This window comes from Antechinus flavipes, chromosome 6 (assembly GCF_016432865.1).
Source record: "Antechinus flavipes isolate AdamAnt ecotype Samford, QLD, Australia chromosome 6, AdamAnt_v2, whole genome shotgun sequence".
In the NCBI taxonomy this organism is placed as follows: Eukaryota; Metazoa; Chordata; class Mammalia; order Dasyuromorphia; family Dasyuridae; genus Antechinus; species Antechinus flavipes.
In genome coordinates, this window is record NC_067403.1 from 218,652,275 (window position 1) to 218,672,531 (window position 20,257).

At 32.6% G+C, this 20,257-nt stretch overlaps 1 protein-coding gene across 1 annotated transcript in view; it reads left to right on the top strand.

The window, feature by feature from the left end:
- Nucleotides 1–20,257, top strand: part of GAS2 (growth arrest specific 2) — a 136,125-nt gene that overhangs the window by 71,696 nt on the left and 44,172 nt on the right. The window contains exons 5-6 of the mRNA XM_051964222.1: nt 1,395–1,539; nt 11,668–11,775. Coding sequence (XP_051820182.1) covers nt 1,395–1,539; nt 11,668–11,775 — 253 coding nt within the window. The remainder of the gene's footprint in view (nt 1–1,394; nt 1,540–11,667; nt 11,776–20,257) is intronic.

Sequence of the window (20,257 nt, forward strand, 5' to 3'; positions counted from 1 at the left end):
TTCCAATACATAAATTTAAATATATAAATCTTATATTCATATATATAACTTATATGTATATATGTTTGATATATGTAGCATTTTATATAATGCTTTTTGTATTTTAGTTAACCAAAGTATTCACAATTATAGAAGTGATTACTGAATTTTATTTAAAATATTTCTAATATAATTTGAGAAATTATTTTATAAAGTTGTATTTAATTATGGAAAATAATAAAATATCTGCATGTAAAAATAAGATGCATAAGTATATACAAAGGTACATATATTTTCACTTAAGCATATATATATATATATATATATATATATATATATATATATATATATATATATATATGCTCATGGACACATAAAAAATGTATGTGCACACATATATACATACACACATATGTATGTATGTGTGTGAAGTATACTAATCTGTCCTCTAAAGCTACATACTAGCATGAACATGGATGCAGATATTTTTAACCTGGGGTTCACAGAATTCATAGTTAGATTGCAGGGGGTCCATTAATTTATGTAGTAAAAATTATATCTGTATTATAATTGGCTTCCTTTGAAATTATATGCATTTTATTTTAAGCATTTAAAAACATTATTCTGAAAAAGGGTTTATAGACTTCATCATGCTGGCAATAGGGTCTGTAACAAAAAAACATTAAGAATTCCACAATATCTACCACAGTCTAATGGATATTTCCATTTGAATACCCCACTTCTAACTTGACTCAGCATGTCCTAAACTGAGCTTACACAGAACTCATTATATTTCTTCCATAAATACTTTTCTCTTTCTCTGACCTTTTTCTGTCAATGACATCACTCTTCATACAGTACCCTAGACTCAACATCTTGGAATCATTGTGTTTGATCAGTCACAAAATTCTCTTGACTTTACTTTCAAGATCCTTGACTTTCATTTTTGTCTTCCTATTCCCAACCCTTAGTATATAGTAAATGATGAATAAATGTTCATTGAGTTGAATTAAATAGAGAACCAATACAGATTCCAGAGAAGGGAGTAGTAGGTATGAAGGTGTATGAAACAGACTGGTGGGATGGGTTGGAACAGGGAGACATTGGAGTTCTCAAAGTCATCATTCTGTACTAAATTAAGAATGAAAAAATCATTTAGCCTTTTTTTCCATAAGGATGTACATCATCTAGTCTTTATCTTGATTGATTCATTAAACTTCTCAGTAATTGAGGTACCTCTCCAAGTTATAGCAGTTAAGATCTAAACCAGTAGAGAGAATTTTCACCCTAGGATTTCCCCAACTCATGAAATCACGGATTTGGTTTACATTTTTTAAAATGTTGAATATCGTTCCTATGTATTATGTATATTGCTTATTAAGATTGATTACTTCTTGCCTTTCTTTTAAACAAAGATATGGTGTGGAGCCTCCAGGTTTAATAAAGCTGGAAAAAGAGATTGAACAGGAAGAAACACTTTCAGCCCCTTCTCCTTCCCCTTCTCCCTCCTCAACAAAATCTTCTGGAAAAAAGAGCACAGGAAACTTATTGGATGATGCTGTAAGTAAAGCCAAACTTCTGACAAAGTGTCTAGTGATTCTGTCAACTATATTTGACATTTGATATTTGATAATTTGTGATTTTTGATATTTGAAATTGTGAGATCATGGGTTAATCATATAGCCTCTTTGTGCCTTAATTTCCTTGTCAACAAAATGTGAGAGTGAGCCTCAATTATCTCTAAGATACCTCATGAATCCAAACCCAATGATTCTAATATCTACAATTATATGTTTGCAGAACACTTTAAATACATGATATTACTTAATTGTTATTACAAGCCCATGAGCTACATATGAGAATTATACCTCCCATACAGATAAGGATAATCAGGTCCAGAGATGTTAAGTGATTTTCTTCATAATCTCATAATTAATAAAAGATTAGAAGTGGAGGTTGAATGAATGTCTTTCCTGACTCCAAGCCCAACGTTTCTTTGACTATATCAGGTTAATCTCGATTACATATGCATATATATTGTATACATACATACAGTATATATACACTATATATAAAAGTATATACTATATATATAAAGTATGCATACATGCATATTATTTTATTTATATAGATCAATATGTGCATCATATAATTGAACATACCTAATGCTTCTACCTATGATCCAAATTTCATTGAAATCTGGGAAAATGAATAAAGAAATCCCTTTGTAGTCACCTCTGTGGATTCCTGTTTTATTTGATAATTGTAGACTGGACTGTAAATTTAAATTAGACTATCAACTGAACATCCTTCAGTGGCATTTAAAAAATGTATTTGTCTATTTGCATATATGGGTATACCAGAAATACTTCACCTTTATATGCCTAGTTCCTTGTAAGCTTTTAGGTCATATGTCTATATTAGTTTTTTTCTGGTAGCAACTCTCTGGGGCAATCATGGTTCTTTCATAGACAAAGAAACCTGATACATGAAGTAAAAGATAGTAAAGAATGGAGAGAAAGTAAAAATGTAGTGTTATCTCTGAATTACACAAAGTCTCGATTTCTATTACACACAGAGAATGTTTATAATTTATCTAGGTGAAAACAACTGAAAATTTAAAGGTATTTTGAAGTGTATATACCTTTTGTTCCTGTTTAAACTTTATATTCTGCATTGTTCTTTGCTAAATTTGTTTCAGACACCTCCCCTGTTAAATTTTATTATACTATCACATTGCCATAAATATGACCATGGGTTCTTAAAGATTGTACTAAAAGTACACAGAATCTTCCAGGTTGGAAAGGCTTCAAGTATATGTAAAGGGATGAATGCTGTTTTTGTCATCCTTAGGCTAGCCCAGCCAGATTTGCAAAGGTTCCACACTGTATCTAATGTTTGACACTTATTAAGTACTTCATAAATGCTGATTGAATTTATAATAATAATAATCACATATATATATAATATTTTTAATCTCACAAAGTATTTCATAGTTGATCCTTACAACTCCAAAAGTTGGAACTATTATTACCATCTCCATTTTATAGATGAGGAAACTGAGGCAGATAGAAGATATCTTAATCAATTATTTACTTACATCATCTTACACAATTACTAGTGAAATTTCTGAGGTGGGTCTGAACTCAGATTTTCTTTACTCCAGGACCTAATTTTCTGTGTGAATGAGCATGAAATGTATTTACTTCTAAAGATTGTAGAGAATAGTAATTCCAAGAGCTTTGAATTAAATATGCTTTATCATTTTAGATCTACTTTAAGCTCATAGGGGAGCGTTATTGGCAATTTGATAGCCTATACAGGAGAGAAGAAAGTAGACAGATAAGTTGGCCAAGGTCAGAGTCTTCTTGCTATAGATGTTGGGGTTAGTCAGGACTAAAACAGAAAGAATAAAAGGAATGCTTGCCTGAGTAGATTAGACTATACATAAACTCCAAAGAAAACATGTCAATTCTCTTCCTTCCCCTATATGACAACCCATTCTTTGTTACCACTTCCAAGTTCTTCACTATAAAAAGAAATGAATGTCACTAACCTTTAAAAAAGTTTCATAAGAGAGATGAATCCTAAATATATTCTCATTGGTTCTAGTATCATTTCAGTGAAACTCAGGTCACTTGTTGGTTATCAGTATGTTATTTCAAAAAAACAATAATAAAGTCCAGACTGTGACCTGGCCTTTGGGTACCTTGATTCAGCATAAGAAAAAAATAAAATATCCCAATGACTAGGACAGTCCAAATGATGTATTAGCTCTTTTAGAATGCTGTCACTTCTTTAGCTTCAAGCTAAGATTGATAGTCTCATGTTGGATTAGGTAGCTTCTGAGGTCCCTTTGAACTGTAAGCTTCTGTGATTCAATGATCAACAGGAATCACAAATAAAAGAGGGTGAATAACTCCAAAATACATCTCTACTGACTGAGGATAAGAGGTGGAAATCAAAATGAATGTTCTCCCAAATATAAGGCAATTGCATTTTTATATACAGCCCAGAATAGTTCTTTTTCCATTTCTTAATTATAAGATTGTGTCTGGATAAAGTATAGTGTAGGATAACCTAAATCTGTTCTGCTCACTCCCAAATTACATAGATCAGAGATATATACCAAATAATTACATATGTCTCTGCCTTACTTGGGTAGTATGTTTAACCAGGACTTTGGGGGAATATTGAGGAAGACAGAAGAGAATTGTAATAATAATAATTGAAGGCTTCACATTTTTTTGTATTTCATTAGTGTAAATTGCAATATCTTAGAAGATGGACTTTCAGTATGTATATTTATATGCATGTGGATGTATACACACATACATACCCATACTACATATATATTTGTACATACATACATATACACATACATATATACATATACACACATGATTATTTGGTTGCTTTTTGTCCTTTGTTCTCAAAGAGGACCAAAACAACATCACTGTGTTAGAATCAAGTTATGGTATGTCCAACTGTGGCTGATCAGACCAACACAAGCTCAGAATGCTCTGCCACAGATTGGACACAAATAGTCTGTATGAACATTGGGTGATTTCTCTAATTTTGTGCATCCCATGTTTCCTATGAGATACTTCAATTCTGCTTTACACAGCACTTTCTTTGGTGAAGATACACCATGCTGGATGATGCAATGCCAATGTCTCCCATGTTATACAATCAATTCTAAAGTCCTTAAGAGAAATCTTGATATTGTCCTTTTATCACCTTTTCTAATTACCATGAAAGTGTTGCCCTCTTGGAGTTCTTAATAAAATATTCTTTTTGGCAAATATACATTTGACACATACATATACCATATACATCTATCACTTGGGCTGCTATCTCTTTTTCTTTCTTTCTCTCCTTTTTCTTTCTTTCTCTTCATTCTTTCTTTCCTTCCTTTCTTCTTTCCTTCATTCCTTGATTCTTTCTTTCCTTTCTTCTTCCTTTTTTCTTCCTTCCTTCCTTGCTTTTTTTCTTTCTTTCTTTCTTTCTTTTCTCTCTCTGTGTATATATATATATATATATATATATATATATATACACACACATACACACACATATATATATATATATACACACACATATATATATATATATATTATATATAATCCCCTTGTGAAAACTTGATTATGAACTCTCCAATATTATTCATAATGTTCCTTAATCAAAACAAACAAAAAACCTTAGCATTTATATGGCACTTAAAATTTTACAAAATGCTTTACATATGTTATTTGATTGATCCTCACAACAATCCTATGAAGTAGACACTATTATTATTCCCATTTTAATTAAGTTAAATATCCATGAAAAGACATGGACAGGAATTCCACAGAGCCCATCCATCAAAGGTTTGGGTGAATTTTTATCTTATTGTTAAGATAAAGGATCATATTCCAGTATTTAAGAAGGGACTGGAATGATTCTATTCTTCTTTCACCTCTCCCTATCCCTGGAAACAACTTTGAGAAGGATGTGAATGTGAAGGAATGGTGAGGCAAGATGAGAGAGAGCTAAGGAAGGGAAACATCTTGGAAAATATCACTAAAAATAAATGTAGAAGAGATTTTAAAGGCTTCGTAGTCAACCTTGTAACTGAAAAATAAAACAACATTCCATTTAATATAGCCAAGGAATGGTACTCAGCCTTTGCTTTAAGATTAGCAATAAAGTGGAATCCATCACCTCTTAGAGTGATCCATTATACTTTGTAGTAACTCAAATTGGTAAGAAATTTTCCTAAATTTGTTTCTTTGAAACTTTTACTCCCTGGTCCTACTTCTGATCTCTGGGTCAATCCTTGTTAAAAAGAATTATCACATCATATCATATCACCACTAACACCACTGTCTACAAGCCTTTTTTCCAGAAGACATATATCATCATTTCTTTAACAGTTCCTTGAGTGGCAATTTCATTCTGTTCACCTTTCAGCTTATCAGTGTTCTTCCTAAAATGTGGCACGGAGAACCAAACTCAATACTCCAGATGGGACCTGACCAGGGCAGAGTATGGCAGCATGTTTGGCTTCAGATTCTTGGATGTTATGTCCCTCTTCTTGTAGTCTAAGGTCACATTAGCTTTCTTGGCTGCCATATCACACCACTGACTCCATTCAGAAGAAGTGGAATGAAACTAAAGATATCTAAAAAGGACTGTAAAAAGCCACTCAATCGACCCAACCCTGTATAATGTTACAGATTCTTGTATTTTTTAAAAGATGAGTCTCTAAAATCAATAAGCCAAAGTAATAATCATTTGAATCAAAATATACTTGAGGATGCTATTATATTGTTCATCACCAAGGAGAAAACTGTATGCTGCCATGTTCTAAAACTCTTGCACTCAGCTACAATGATAGCATTCTGGTTGGTTAGTTATTGTTCTTCATAACTGAAGAGAACTAAACTGACATCACTATGGTGGGCTTCTGGTAACCCAAAAGACACATGAGATGTGAAAATTTAGAGACTTCTCCATTCCAAAGGTTCATATAGACTATTTGCAATGTACAGCATTTCTGATTGTGACTAATTAAAAATGAGCTCCAAAGGTTCTACAACAGATCAGGCACAAATATTCCATATGAACCTTTGGAGTGGAGATGTCTCTACATTTGTGCTTTTTGTGTTTCTTTTAAGCTAAAGTATCTCATGAATAAAATGTTTTATTTCAGAGATAGTAGTGACAGATTAAAAAAAATTAAGTCACATAAAAATGACTCCCACTTTCAGTGAGAGATTCCTAGGAAAGGGAAACCATTTCTTTTGTTATGGTGAAATACCAATTGGGAATGAAAATTCATGTGCCATTTTTTATTAAAATTAGAATGTAAAATGGCCATAGATTTTCTGCGAATCTCTAGGTTTGCTGAATGAGATTTATTTGGTCTTTTGACTTTGGTAAAATGAGCTGTGTTATTTGCAAAAAGAGCTAGATTTGTGTTGAGATAACATGCTCAAGGAAGTGTTTTTTTTTTTTTTTTTTTTAATAAATAGCATCCTGCCAGTATTAAAACAGCCAATGTCTCCTCATATTTCCTCCTTGGACTCAGTAAAAGAATAATGAGATAAAAGAAATAGATAGTTCTTTTAGGTGGCCAACTCAATACACCTTCTTTAGTCTGGATATCAGTAGGAAAGGACAACAGGCATCTATGTAGGTGAATTTATTCATTGAGTCTGAAAATCATTATTCAGTCTTTTTAGAATAGAGAAACAAGCTAAATTCAAACCTTTAACTTCTCTGGAGAGCCAGTGAATGTGATGAATAAAGTTCTAAGAAAAGATTAGTATTCTTCTTCTACCTAAGCAACTTCCTCTGTTTGTGATAACAATAGATGGCATAATTCAGGGTAATTTGGCAACTCTAGACATCCCATTTCATCAGAAGCCTGGCCTAGATGTTTGGCCAGAAGCCAGGAGGACACCTGCCAGAGTCTATGATAACAACCTAGTTCATCGCAAGGTAATATAAGAAGCATAAATTTCATTTATCAGGTATTTCCTTCCTAACAGCATATTTCCTCTGCCCACAGAATACTCTTGTTCATAGACTCACAGGATATCAAAGTTGGAAGGGACCTCAAAGGTCATCCAGTCCAACCCGTACCTGAACAGGAATCCTTTCTACACCATTCCTGACAAGTGGTCATCCAGTCTCCACTTGAAGAACTCATGATGGGCAACTTAATACCTCCTGGGGCAGCTCTTTCCACTTTTTTGGACAACTCAGAGTATTTCCTTATATGAAGCTGAAATATCTCCACACCTTTCTGTCCTTACTCCTAGAGCCCCATTGTGGGGTCAAGCAGACTCCATCTAATCATTCTTCCATGCACCAATCCTTCACGTATTTTGAATCAGTTATTATGTTTTCCATCATCATAACCATCTCCCCAGTCTTCTCTTCTCCAGGATAAATATCCTAAGGGTTCTTTCTGCTGTTAATTATATTTTATAGTTTCTAGCCTTTTCACTCTCCTGGTTGCCATTCTCTAGATATACACTGACTTATCAATGCCCTTCCAAAAATGTGCCCAAAACTTAACATAGAATTTTAGATATGGGATCAATCACAGCAAAATAGAAGAACTCTGCGGGAAGAGACTTTAGTTATCTTCTAGTAATCTACCTCCTATATTTTGATTTTACTTATGAAAAAAACTGAGGTCCAAAAGATCAAAGTGATTTTCCAAGTTACTATAAATCATTAAGTAGTGGAGCCAAGATTCAAATCCAGTTCTTGATTCCCTGTCTTTGACTACCATGTTACACTGTTGACTCTTACACTGATGAGCTTACTGATTATTACATCCCAAAGGCTTTTTTTCCTGAATAAATAGTTATTCTGCTATTCTTCTCATAGCCTCCCAGGCCCTGCCAAACTTTACTTGTGTTGTATAGGATTTGACTTAACTTTATCTCCTTTCTTCTAATTTGGATTTGATATAAATTATCTGTCAAAGTTTGGAGGATCCTAATTCTTTCACATAATGTGATAGTGAACTCTTGATCTGATTTTTTACCCATGAAAACATCTCTCCTTCTTATGATAGTATTGAGAAACTATCTGAAAGCTTGTGTAATATTACTTCCCAAAGATGGATTCCTTAAAGAAATGCTTTCTGTCTTTGGTGATATTGAATTGTTGCGATTTCTGTGTATTCTCTAGGAGCCCTGCACTGTTTAGAGGCAGATGAGTCCTTTGAGATTGTCTTAGATTGTTGTGTTACTAATAATTAATACTTCTTCACAAATCTTCATTGTACAATATTGCTGTTACTACATACATTTTTCCATTTCTGTTCACTTCACTCTATTTTTCCTTTTTTACCCTGAAATCATCCTCCTTGTCATTTCTTATAACACAATAATATTCTTTCACAATCATATGCCATAATTTGTTCACTCATTCCCTAATTGATGGATATACCCTTGATTTCTGATTCTAAGGCACAACAAAAAGAACTGTGATAAATATTTTTGCATAAGAGATCCTTTTCCCTTTTTAAAAATCTTTTGGATACAAGCTCAGCAGAGAGATTGCTGGATCAAATAACCTGCAGTATTATAATGGGAGCACTGTTCTAAATGAAAATTCTTTTCTTCCTGTCCACATTCTTCATGTTCTCTTATTTCCTGTCATATTACTGTCAGAATCCTAATTTATAATTGGTTTAACTCCACTGACATTGAAGCTGTCTGCCTCTTTTCATCCCAGAACTCAAATTCTGACTCTGTCTTTACTAGTTATGTCTAGTCATCTTCTGAAGATAACATCAGGCTAGATTTCTCTTCCTTTGTCATGAAGATTGCCTTTGTGGCAATGACTAACACAGTCTCACTTTCCTTATGCTTATGAAAAAGTAAAGCAAAGGAGTCATGGCTCCCATCTCAGTCATCCTAATGGAATAGTTTCCTCTTGGTCATGATCTTTGTGAAGTTCTGCTCTTAGTAATTTCAATACCAATGCAAGAGTTTTATGAGTTAGCATAGTCTCTGTGTTGGAGGATTCACAAACAAGGTCATCAGGTTTGCACTATTATCCTTCTTGTTTCAAGAAAATGTCTGATCTTTTATAGCCCATATCTGTGAAAGCTATGAATCTTCCCCTGCCCTTCCTTTTGCCATAACTTTCATCTCTCATTCATGCACCCATTTTCTTCCTTCTTTTGATCCCTAATGTTCTACAATTGTCAGAGGTCTTTGGCAGAGGAACAGTATTTGTAATTAAATAATTTACATTACAGTATTAGGAATGCCATGTGTTATTCCTCTATCAATTGTTTTGCCTTAGAAAAGACCTACATGAAAGAAAAAACATTATCATTCAACAGGATAAATACTTAATGGTAAATTTCAGACACTTGGTCAACAAGATGGATCAAGATTTTTGGTGAGGACATCAGGCCTTCTTCAGAACCCAACTGGATCAGCTAGTGCCTTGTGTTCAAAGTTCCTCTTCCCCTTGTGATTTGTGCTTTCTCTTCAGAAAATGTTCAGGGAAGAAAGTACACAAAACATGGTATACTTCCAAATCCAACCTATTTTGAATCTTATTTGTGAAGTTTTATGAGACTCTATTTTTCCTTAGTACTCATTATTATTTCAACACCATATATACATATCATTTAATATGGATATTGGCTTTACCTTAAATTTAAAATCTTGTTTGAGGATGTAATAGTTGAGGACATATGTTACATAAAATTGCATAGAATTGTATGCCTCAATTGCATAAAATATATAGGTAATAAGTGATATAATCAAAAACAAGTTTGGGGAGCTTTATATCTTGGTATCATTATGTGGACTACTAAGTGATTCTAGCAATATCAGGAAAGGATCCCTGGAAGAAATTCTAAAGTTTGAAATAATATATTCATGTCTTCTAATTTTAAAACAATTGGTTAACCTCCTATTTTGAAAACACTTAAATTGATCTTTGAGGAATTATAGAAAGCAAAATGATGAAAAAATTATATATGTATATTTATCTATCTATATAATATATCATCATATTAAAATTTTCAGCACATTTGAGTTAATAACCCCAAAACTATCTGAAAGAGTGAATGAAACTTATAATTCTTAGACTACTGCATTATCATTATCATTATAATCTATCATCATCATTATTATACTTTTAATTTTTGCATTATTTTAATTCAATACATCTCAGTTACATGTATATTACAAACAGGTACTGGAAAGACAAATAAATATGGTCATATAATTGTAAAACTATAATGGGTATAGAAAAAGACAATTCCAGAAGGCAAGCATAAAAAAGTAACAAAAGAATATGAGTTCAGAGGACAGGAATGACAACAGCACTAATATGTTTTCAGAATGATTTAGTGGAACAATCAGATTTGATCTGGATTTAGAAGGGTAAGATAAGCAGATTAAAGACATCTCTAGAATAGAGAAGTGGTGTGAGCCAAGGCTCAAAAGAAGGAATGTGGGCACAATGGGGAAAAATGAATAGATCCTTTAGCCTTCACCAGGATTTCATATAAGGAAGACATTTTTTGTTCAATTGAAAAAGCAGGATTTGAAACTGCAGAGGTGGGGAGATACAAAATGGCAGAGATCCTGGAATTCTGAGACTTTGAATGGTATTCTTGTAGTCAGTGGGGAGCCATTGTGGTTTTTGGATCAGGAGGAATGGCATGCTGAAAGTGATGTTTTAATAAGATATATCTGGCATCAGTATATGGAGTTGGGGTGGGAAAGACTGGAATCAAGAGGGGCAGTGAAGGTTATATTGCAATATTTCAGAAATCATGTGATAAGGGCCTGATATTATAATGTTGGCAGAGGTAGTGGAAAAGGAAGGATGGATGTAAAATAAATTATACTGGAAGAATGCCCTTGGACAAAATTGTACAAATGTTGCAGTTCTGAAGCATATCTATGCCTTTGTAAAGGTACCAATAAATACCTTCAGGAAATATCTAGACTTTAACATTTATATATTTTGAGCTAAATCTGTTCTGTGTTTGTACAAATCCTGGTACTGAGTGACTATTATTGGTTAAGTGGATGATTGCATGTAAACTTGAAAGTGCTATATATGTGTTAGCTATTATTAGTAAGAAAATGAATTATCTAAATCCCAGATGTTCTTCAGGAAAGAAAATAATGGCCTGCTTTTATGTTACAGGTGAAACATATTTCAGAAGATCCCCCTTGCAAATGCCCAAACAAGTTCTGTGTGGAACGACTCTCACAAGGAAGATACAGAGTTGGAGAAAAGATCCTTTTCATTAGGGTAAAAAAAGTTTTTAATTTTCACTTAGTTGTTTATTGTACATGGGGATTGAGTACTTGGGAAGGGAGGAAGGGGTTAGAGTAACAACTCTTCTCTTTTATCTTCTAATTTTAGCGTATATATGTATATGAATGAAAACTAAAGCCAAGAGATCTTTTTTTGATGGTTTTTAAATGAAATCAAATCACTCTAAAAAAGCAATCATGGATTTCTTCCTTATTTTTACACATCTCAGACTCAGACCTCAAATGAGTTTTGGTTAATACTTTGATTTTTGGTTTAAAATTTTTTATATCATATGAACAAATGTCCAATAGTTTGGGGAGTATATAATGAAGATTGTGATAAAATAAAAAGAAATTTTCATTTATCAGATTAATTCCTAGGTCAGAAGTTTCAGCATTGACTGTGTAATTAATATTTTAGAAATGCCATTGAAATAAATTGGTGATCTTAGTCCGTTTCTGAAATTGACATTTTGCCTGGAAGCCTTGGCAAAAGAGACTAGTCATTCCAGGAGTTATTCTAAATGAATATGTTTCCTATTTTAAGAAGTGGTTCATTAAATTCAGGTTTCCAAAGCGCCTCTTCATTTCTTCTATGATTGGTTTTGCAGATAATCATGACTTTGGTTTCTTAAAATAGTCTTTCACCTTTTTCTAAGACTGGATTCATTTTTAAAGAAAGGAAATTATATTTCACTTTTATTTCTAGAACATCTGCAGTTAATATAATGGCTATTTTATGTTGCTGCTTAAACTCCAGGTAATGCCAAAAAAGTGAGTTCACAGGATTTTTTTACCCCATATTTATTTGGTCATTTTAAATATTCAACCTGTTATTAATTGAATCATAGAATCACATATTTCAGAGTAGTAAGAGACCTCAGTGGCCTTTTACCTGAGAAAAAGTATCCTTTACAGCAAACTTGTCAAATGGTCAATCTGTCTTTGCACAGAGACTTCCAGTGTTAAAGAAAACATTACCAATTGTGATGATATTCCTATTTTATTTGGGATCAGTATGATTAATTTTTTCTGTCAAGCCAAGTTGCCTTTCTGAAACTTCCATACACTCCTTCTCCCCTTTCAGCCAAGCGGAACAAATCTTTCTATTTTCATGGCACACTTCAAATATTTAAACATATCTCCTCAACTCTTATCTAGATCAAAGATCCCCAATTTCTCCAACTAATCTGCTTGTGATTTTAATTCAAGACTTTTCACCTTCTCGGTTGCCATTTTCTGGACAACGTCTAATTTATCAATGGGTTTCCTATAATGTGGTGTTAGGAACTGTGAACTGAGAGCACCCTAATTCTAAATGTTCTTCTTCCCTAAAAGCAACCTAAGATGATCCTATCTTTTGGAGCGCCTTATCATTATCTTGACTCATATTGAGCTTTTAGCATACTCCAACATCTCTGAAACTTTTTTTTTTTCAGTAACCTGTTTGTCTAGGCATGCTTCTCCTGTCTTATACTTGTGAAATTGTCCTTTTGAACCTCAGCAAGACTCTGTATTTATTTTCTTTATAGTCTATATTATTAAACTTGGTCAATAATATAGATAAAGATCTTTTTTAATCCTGATTCTGGGATTTACTATTATATATCTACCTCAATTTTGTATCATACAACAATGTAGCCAACATTCTATCTGTAATTTTAGTAAAGAAATCAAATAAATTGTTTTTAAAAAAGCATAGCATGAAAAACAAATCCTGGGTTTATATACTAGAGACTTTTTCCAAGTGGAGAATCACTATCTTCATTCTGATCATTTGACCATCCCATTAGTTTGGTATCTACACCATATCTTTCCAACATTTCCACAAGAATAGCATCACTAACTTGGTCAAGTGCTTTGTGAAAACTTAGGTAAACTTTAATTTGTAGAAATCCTAGAAACTATTAGTCTAATAAATCTATCCTAATAAGACAGGAGAGAGGAACTGACATCATCTTTACATAATCTATCCTTCATGAAATTATGCTGGATTTTGTGATCCCCACTTTCCTTTCTAGATGTTTACCAATCATTCCTTTCCTAATAAATTCTGCCAGGAACCAAAATAAGACTCGCCAGACTATACTTTTGATTCTCTATTCTCTTCCATTTTAAAAAATGACATTTTTCTTTCTCTAGTCCTATGATATCTCTCCAGTTTTCCATGATTTATTAAATATCATTGAATGACCCAGAATTCAAATATGTCAGTTTCTTTAGGACCTCAAGATATCATTCATCTGGGCCAAGTGACTTGAGCTCATCAAAAGCAGATTCTCTCTTTCTAACTATTCTCTTATTTTCAATTTTTTAATTTGGGCATCAATTTCCTATTAGCTATTTTCATTCTTCTTTCATGGTCCAAAGGTCATTCTCTTTAGCAAGAGAAAAGGAAGCAAAATAACTAGTTTTATCTTCTCTTTCTGCCATCATTTGTCATTGTTGAATCCATTCTGAGGAATGGTCTTCTTACTTTGAACTTCCTCTTTCAAAAAATATGACTTTTAAAAATTACATTTTTTCCTTATGCTTAGCTTTTTTCACCAGACTCTCAAGTCACCTTCAACTTTAGCAATTCTAATATTTTCTTACAGACCATTCCATTATTTCATATTTATCTACTATTATCTACTATTGCTTTTATCTTTACGTATTTTAAAAAATTAAGGATAGTTGGCAATTTCCCTTTATATAAAGACACATTGGTCACTTTAAACAATTTGCCCTCCTTGTTTCATCAAGATATTTCCTCTGTGTTGTCATCATAATTTCTTCTTTGGATCTCTTTTCAAATGACTTCTCCTAGCAGTATATTTAGCATTATTATTAAAATAATATATAGTTTCCTACCTATACTTTTTCTGAACTCAAAAATATTGAGTATATATAAACTTTGCTTGATTTCTTCCCCTTTTCCATAGTAATCTTTAAGATGAAATGGTTGTTTCTACCTAATTTCCATCATTTGCTTCTTAATAACCAGAATGGAAAATTACTTCTCAATTTCTTCACATTTTTTTCAGGATGAAATTAATTAATTTAATTAAAAAATATTAACATCTTTGTTTTTGTCAGGAGCAAGAGAAAAAGAGAGACAGAGAGAGATAGAGACACAGAGACAAAGAGAGAGACAAATACTGACAGAAACAGAGATAGGAAGACAGAGATATTGAAAGATTCATACAGAGACAGAGATAAAATGAGATAATTAAACATAAAATTGATAGATATAATCAGAGACTTAGATGTAGAAAGTGACAGAAAGACAGAAACACAGAGATAGATATGAATATTTAGGCATGTATATCTATATTTATCTATAGTATCTGTTGTTTATCTTTTGACTATATATCTATCTATCTAGGTTCAGAAAATTGGTCAACAATCAATATTGTTTCCATGCCAGCCTTCTGATTTGTTCCCTAAATTTCTCATTTATCTCTTCCTATGCTTCCATAAAGTTTTATGAAGTCACTCCTCACTATGCTTCCCTTATCTGGTTCTTGCATTTTCTCATATAAGGGTTTCATCTTTTTATGTAATACTAGGCATTTTCTCTGCCTTTGCCTAAACTCTGTCTTTTGAGGAATACCCACCCTGCTTCTAGGCCTATGTTCCAGGCAAGGGACTCATCTCTCCAAATTTCAGTAAAGTTTATGAAGTCAATTTTGCCACCTTGTATGACAATCTTGTTTTCACCTTACTTGGTACTTAAATTTGTGTATTTGGATATAGACATCTGAGGCTTGCTAAGTAACTCTCCTTGTCTGTGTCTCCATATTTCTGTCTCTCTGTCCATCCTCTGTGTTTCTGTCTCTCTCTGTGGCTATGTGTGTTTCTTAATGTCTCTCTATCTCTATCTCTGTCTTTATATTTCTGTCACATAGCTAATAAGTTACACTGGATTTAGACTCTGACCTTCTTGACTTTAGCTCTAGTGTTCCAGCTGCTCTGCCACCTCATTGCCCCAATAATAATGATAGTTTACCATAAACTTTTGAGTATATACTAATAAAACTTGATTGTTGATTTTTATATATTTCCATTGGTTTCTGAGTTTTTTATCTCTTTGCTTTTGCTATTCTTCCTCCATTCTTATGTTTTATATAGATAGATAAATATACAAAGTCAGTTTTCTTGCCATCACTCCACTTCCTTTCTAATTTAAAACTTATGAGTTCATTGACTTCAACAGGAACAGTGATGAAAACCTTGTTATTACACTTATAATCTTCAGATTTTTGCCCAGAATTTAGTAGTGGTACTTTTTAGGTTCCTATTGGAAGTATTATTTATATCCATCTGAAACATCAAGAGGAATAATTATTTGATTGAATGAATTCTATTAGGACTTGGATGCAATCTCCAGGAAGTTTTCAGACTTTCCAGTTTTTATTAGGTCAACAGAGTACTGCTTCAGTATCTCTTAGCATGGAATCACCTATCACCACTACTCATCTCTTTTCCTTCCAAATTATGCTGGATAATCTGGCACCTCAAAGTACCCAAGGGTCTATGTCATCATTCTTTGGAGATCAAACAAATGCTTCTTTTAAAATATCCAGCTTTTTTCTATTCAGGAAAACTTTTTTTTGGTTTCTAGTTTCAAGCATTCAATAAGCTTTCTTCCCCATCTCTTCTGGGTGATATTTTTCTATTCTCCAATCTTCTCATCCTAGTAGGATTTCCCCTCTGCCTCTTCCTATCCCTTTTCTTCTTTTATTTTACACTGGAGTCCTCTTCCACTGTTTTGTTTCATTATGAATGGATACTTGATACCACTTGATATTCTTAAAAGAAGAGCTATCTCTAATTCATTTATTATCTCTTCCAGGAAGATCAACCTGTTCTTTGAGCATAGATAGCAGCACTTTACCCTTGGCAGAGATGAAATCACAGGATCTATAAAGTTCATTATAAAGTTCTTCCTTCTTTCCATCCTTGAGAAAAGTGAGACCCTCACACCTTGCAGTACCCTGGAGAGCTACTGTGACAAATCATTTATGGGTTTCTTCAATTCCAGAAAAGTTATCTTCCTTCTCACTTCTCTAGGACTTTAAAGAAAGGCCATCCTCTTTCCTTTTTCTTACAAAGATTTTTTGTACTTTTCTTTATTTGCCTCATCAACTATTTTCTTTTATTTCTTTAGACTTTCAGCCTTTCTTTCCTCCTATAACTCTTTAAACCCTTCCACTTCTATTCCTTCAGTTGGAATCTTTCTATTCCTTTTTGGACCTTCATTTTCTTCTCTGTTTTTTCAGTTCTCTTCAGTTTCTTCAGTTCAGTTTCTGTCCTTTTTTAGTACAAATCGTCTTTCTCTTTCTTCAACTTAAACTTTTCATCTCTTCTTAATGCACTATTTCTCTTGCCCATCTCACTGAGCTTTCTCCCCACTTCCTTCTTCTTGTCTCCTCTGACATTTCAATTCTCCCATGTTCAGATATGCGTCTTCTTCACAATTCCAGAGCCTTCCAAATCACCTTTACATTTTACATTCAGCTCAAGTTCTGTTCCTTCTCCCAAATGACTTCTCACAGAAGCCAACATCAATCACAATGTGAGTTATCACAGTTTAAGTTTTAAAATCATTAAACCCTACATTGTTGTTATTGTTCATAATTTCAGTCCTGTCAGACTTTGTGAGCCCATTTGGGGTTTTCTTGGCACAAATACTGGAATTGTTTGCAATTTTATTCTCCAGCTCATATTACAGATGAGGAAACTGAGGCAAACACAGTTAACTGACTTTTCCAGTGTCACACAGCTAGTAAGTGTCAGAGTTTGGATTTAAACTCAGGTCTTCTTGACTCTAGGTCTGATACTCTATCCACTGCATCACCTACCTGCTTTCTTATTCATAATAAAATATAAACAGACTGTCCATCACTGAATTTGCCCATCTCCCATCTCTATGTTAGAGTGTTTATTTCTTTGTCAAATGTTTATGTATGTATTCTTCCTTTTGAGGGGAGGTCGAAGGAAGTTGTTATAGATGTCATTTCACTGGTGTAGGAAACTACTGATTAGCAAATTCCTTCTGTAAGTATAATTAGCTAACTTATATAATTTGTAACCTTAGATAAGTGCTGATGGCAGTGAAATTTAAAATTACTTTCCCAAGGTCACATTGGTAATACATATAAGAAGTGAGACTTGAACATGGTTTTCCTGACTCTGATGATAGTTCTCTATTTATCTGGGCAAGCTAGAGTTCTCTCTGTTTCTTTATATCATGAAACTATGCATAAGCAAAATATCAATTAGTATGATTCATATATAAGTTTAAATATGCACAACAATATTTTAAATACAAGTCATTAAATGCATTTCTTTTAAGAGACAAATCATTACCTTTTTCTTTTAAATTTTAAGCTATTCTCATAATAGTGATGCAATTAAATTATTTTTCAAGTGTATTATGTCAGATTCCTTATGAAATTCCAGGTTAAATTTTCATTTTTAAGTATGCATATAAATATCTGTTCCATATCATCCTTTTACAAGTCTTCATAAAATACTGTTCTAAGCTTCATTATAATGCCTCATCAACCAAAGTAGTTATTCCATTGATCTACAAATTGTATTGTTTTTTAGTATAAGCTCTAACACTGGGTTTTATCATGTGATACATCACTGGCTTTTAGGAGAAAAGAAGAAGGATTTGGGACATCAAAGTGGTTATTTTTTAAATATTTTAAAATAATTTTATTTAAATATAATTTTAAATAAGATAATTATAAGTGATAACTATTTACAGTATTGTTCACAACTTTTCAAATGTGGGGCAGTAGGGAAAGTATTAGTTAGTATAACAGATGGAATGTTGGACATAGTGGAAGTTTGAATTCTGTCTCTGAAACTTATTATCTGTGGGATTCTAGATTAATCATTAAATGTCTCAATCTAACTCTCTCCGTCTGTAAAATGGGGACAATGATAGCACTCACCTCGCAGGGTTGTTGTGAGGATCAAATGAGATAATATAGGTAATATACTTTGCAAACCTTAAAGTGATATATAAATGCTAGCTATTATCATTGTTGTTGTTGTTATTGTTTATTATTGTGATTATTACTGTTATTTTTAGGGGTTGAAGACTGGAATTTGAATCCTAGTTTTGCTTTTTACTGTCCTTGTAAATCTTGGAAAACGATGAAATTTCCCTGGTCTTTTTTCCATTGCCTATAAAATGAGAAGTTGGTCTTAAAAGACTCTAATATTCCTGTAGCTCAAAATCTATAATCTATGAGCTCTATTCAATAAATATACCTCACTTTATAAAACTACTGCAGGTATTACAAATGGTTGACATCTTCTTCCAGGATGAGGATATTAAATCATTTTTTATTGCTTTAGGTGCAACTTCAGAACATGTTCGAGGAATAGTTATGGTTACTACTTAATTGGTAGTGATTCTTCCTTCTTCCTTGGGTCTCTCATACTCATTTAAATCAATATTGTTTTATAAATAAATATTCACATGCACTGAAATTCCCTTTAAAAGCCCCTTTTAGTGTATTTCTTCATAAAAAAAAGTATTGTGGTAATGCAAATTACTAGTCCATTACAAGCATGACATTTAACATACTGTTATATTTGAAAGCTGAGCACATGAATATGATATATACATGTATCTATGTCTGTCTGAACATGTGTATATACACAAATCTTCATAAGTGCAAAAATTGTTTGTAGCTCTAAAACTCAGTGTAGCTTTGTCTATTTCAGAGCATTATTTCAGAGTCACCTTTTCTTTTAATTCTTTTAATTGTGGTATAGTAGGACTGTCTCTGTACTTGAAGTCAAAAAGACATGGATTTGATTCTAATTGCAAATACTAATTCTACAACTATCAACAATTTCCTGAAGTCCTCCAAGCCTTGGTATCCTCCTCTATAAAACAGAATAATAATGCTTATTCATTTGAGTTGTTTTGAAGATCAAATAATATAATTAATGAAAAGTATTTTGCAAAACTTAAAGTGCCATATCAAGTCAGCTATTGTTATTTGATAACTGTTTGATTGCTTTCTAGGTGTAAGGAAGTACTAAATTCAATGGAAGCAAAAAAAAAAAAAGAAAAGAAAGAATATCATAAAATTCTTAACTATGAAGTTTATAGTATAGGGCAGATAATATAAGGACTATTAGATCTCAGATAACCTACCTGAGTATAAACTGGTTCAGTTGCTTTACAACATAACAAAATTAATATTCACCAAAACTAGCTATCGGAAAAGCCCCTCATTAAGGGGCCATTGTTTGGTTTAACATTTCTAGTTTTCTATTTCTAGTCACATGTTTATGACATATATATATATACATATATATATATATATACATTGCTTATAACTCTTTTTTTCTAAGTATGTCGAAATGTAATTCTTTCTGCATGTGGGGCATTATAAAGAGATAAGAGTACCCATACATCTACATGTAAGTATATATAAATGTGTGTTCTTTCATACATACAC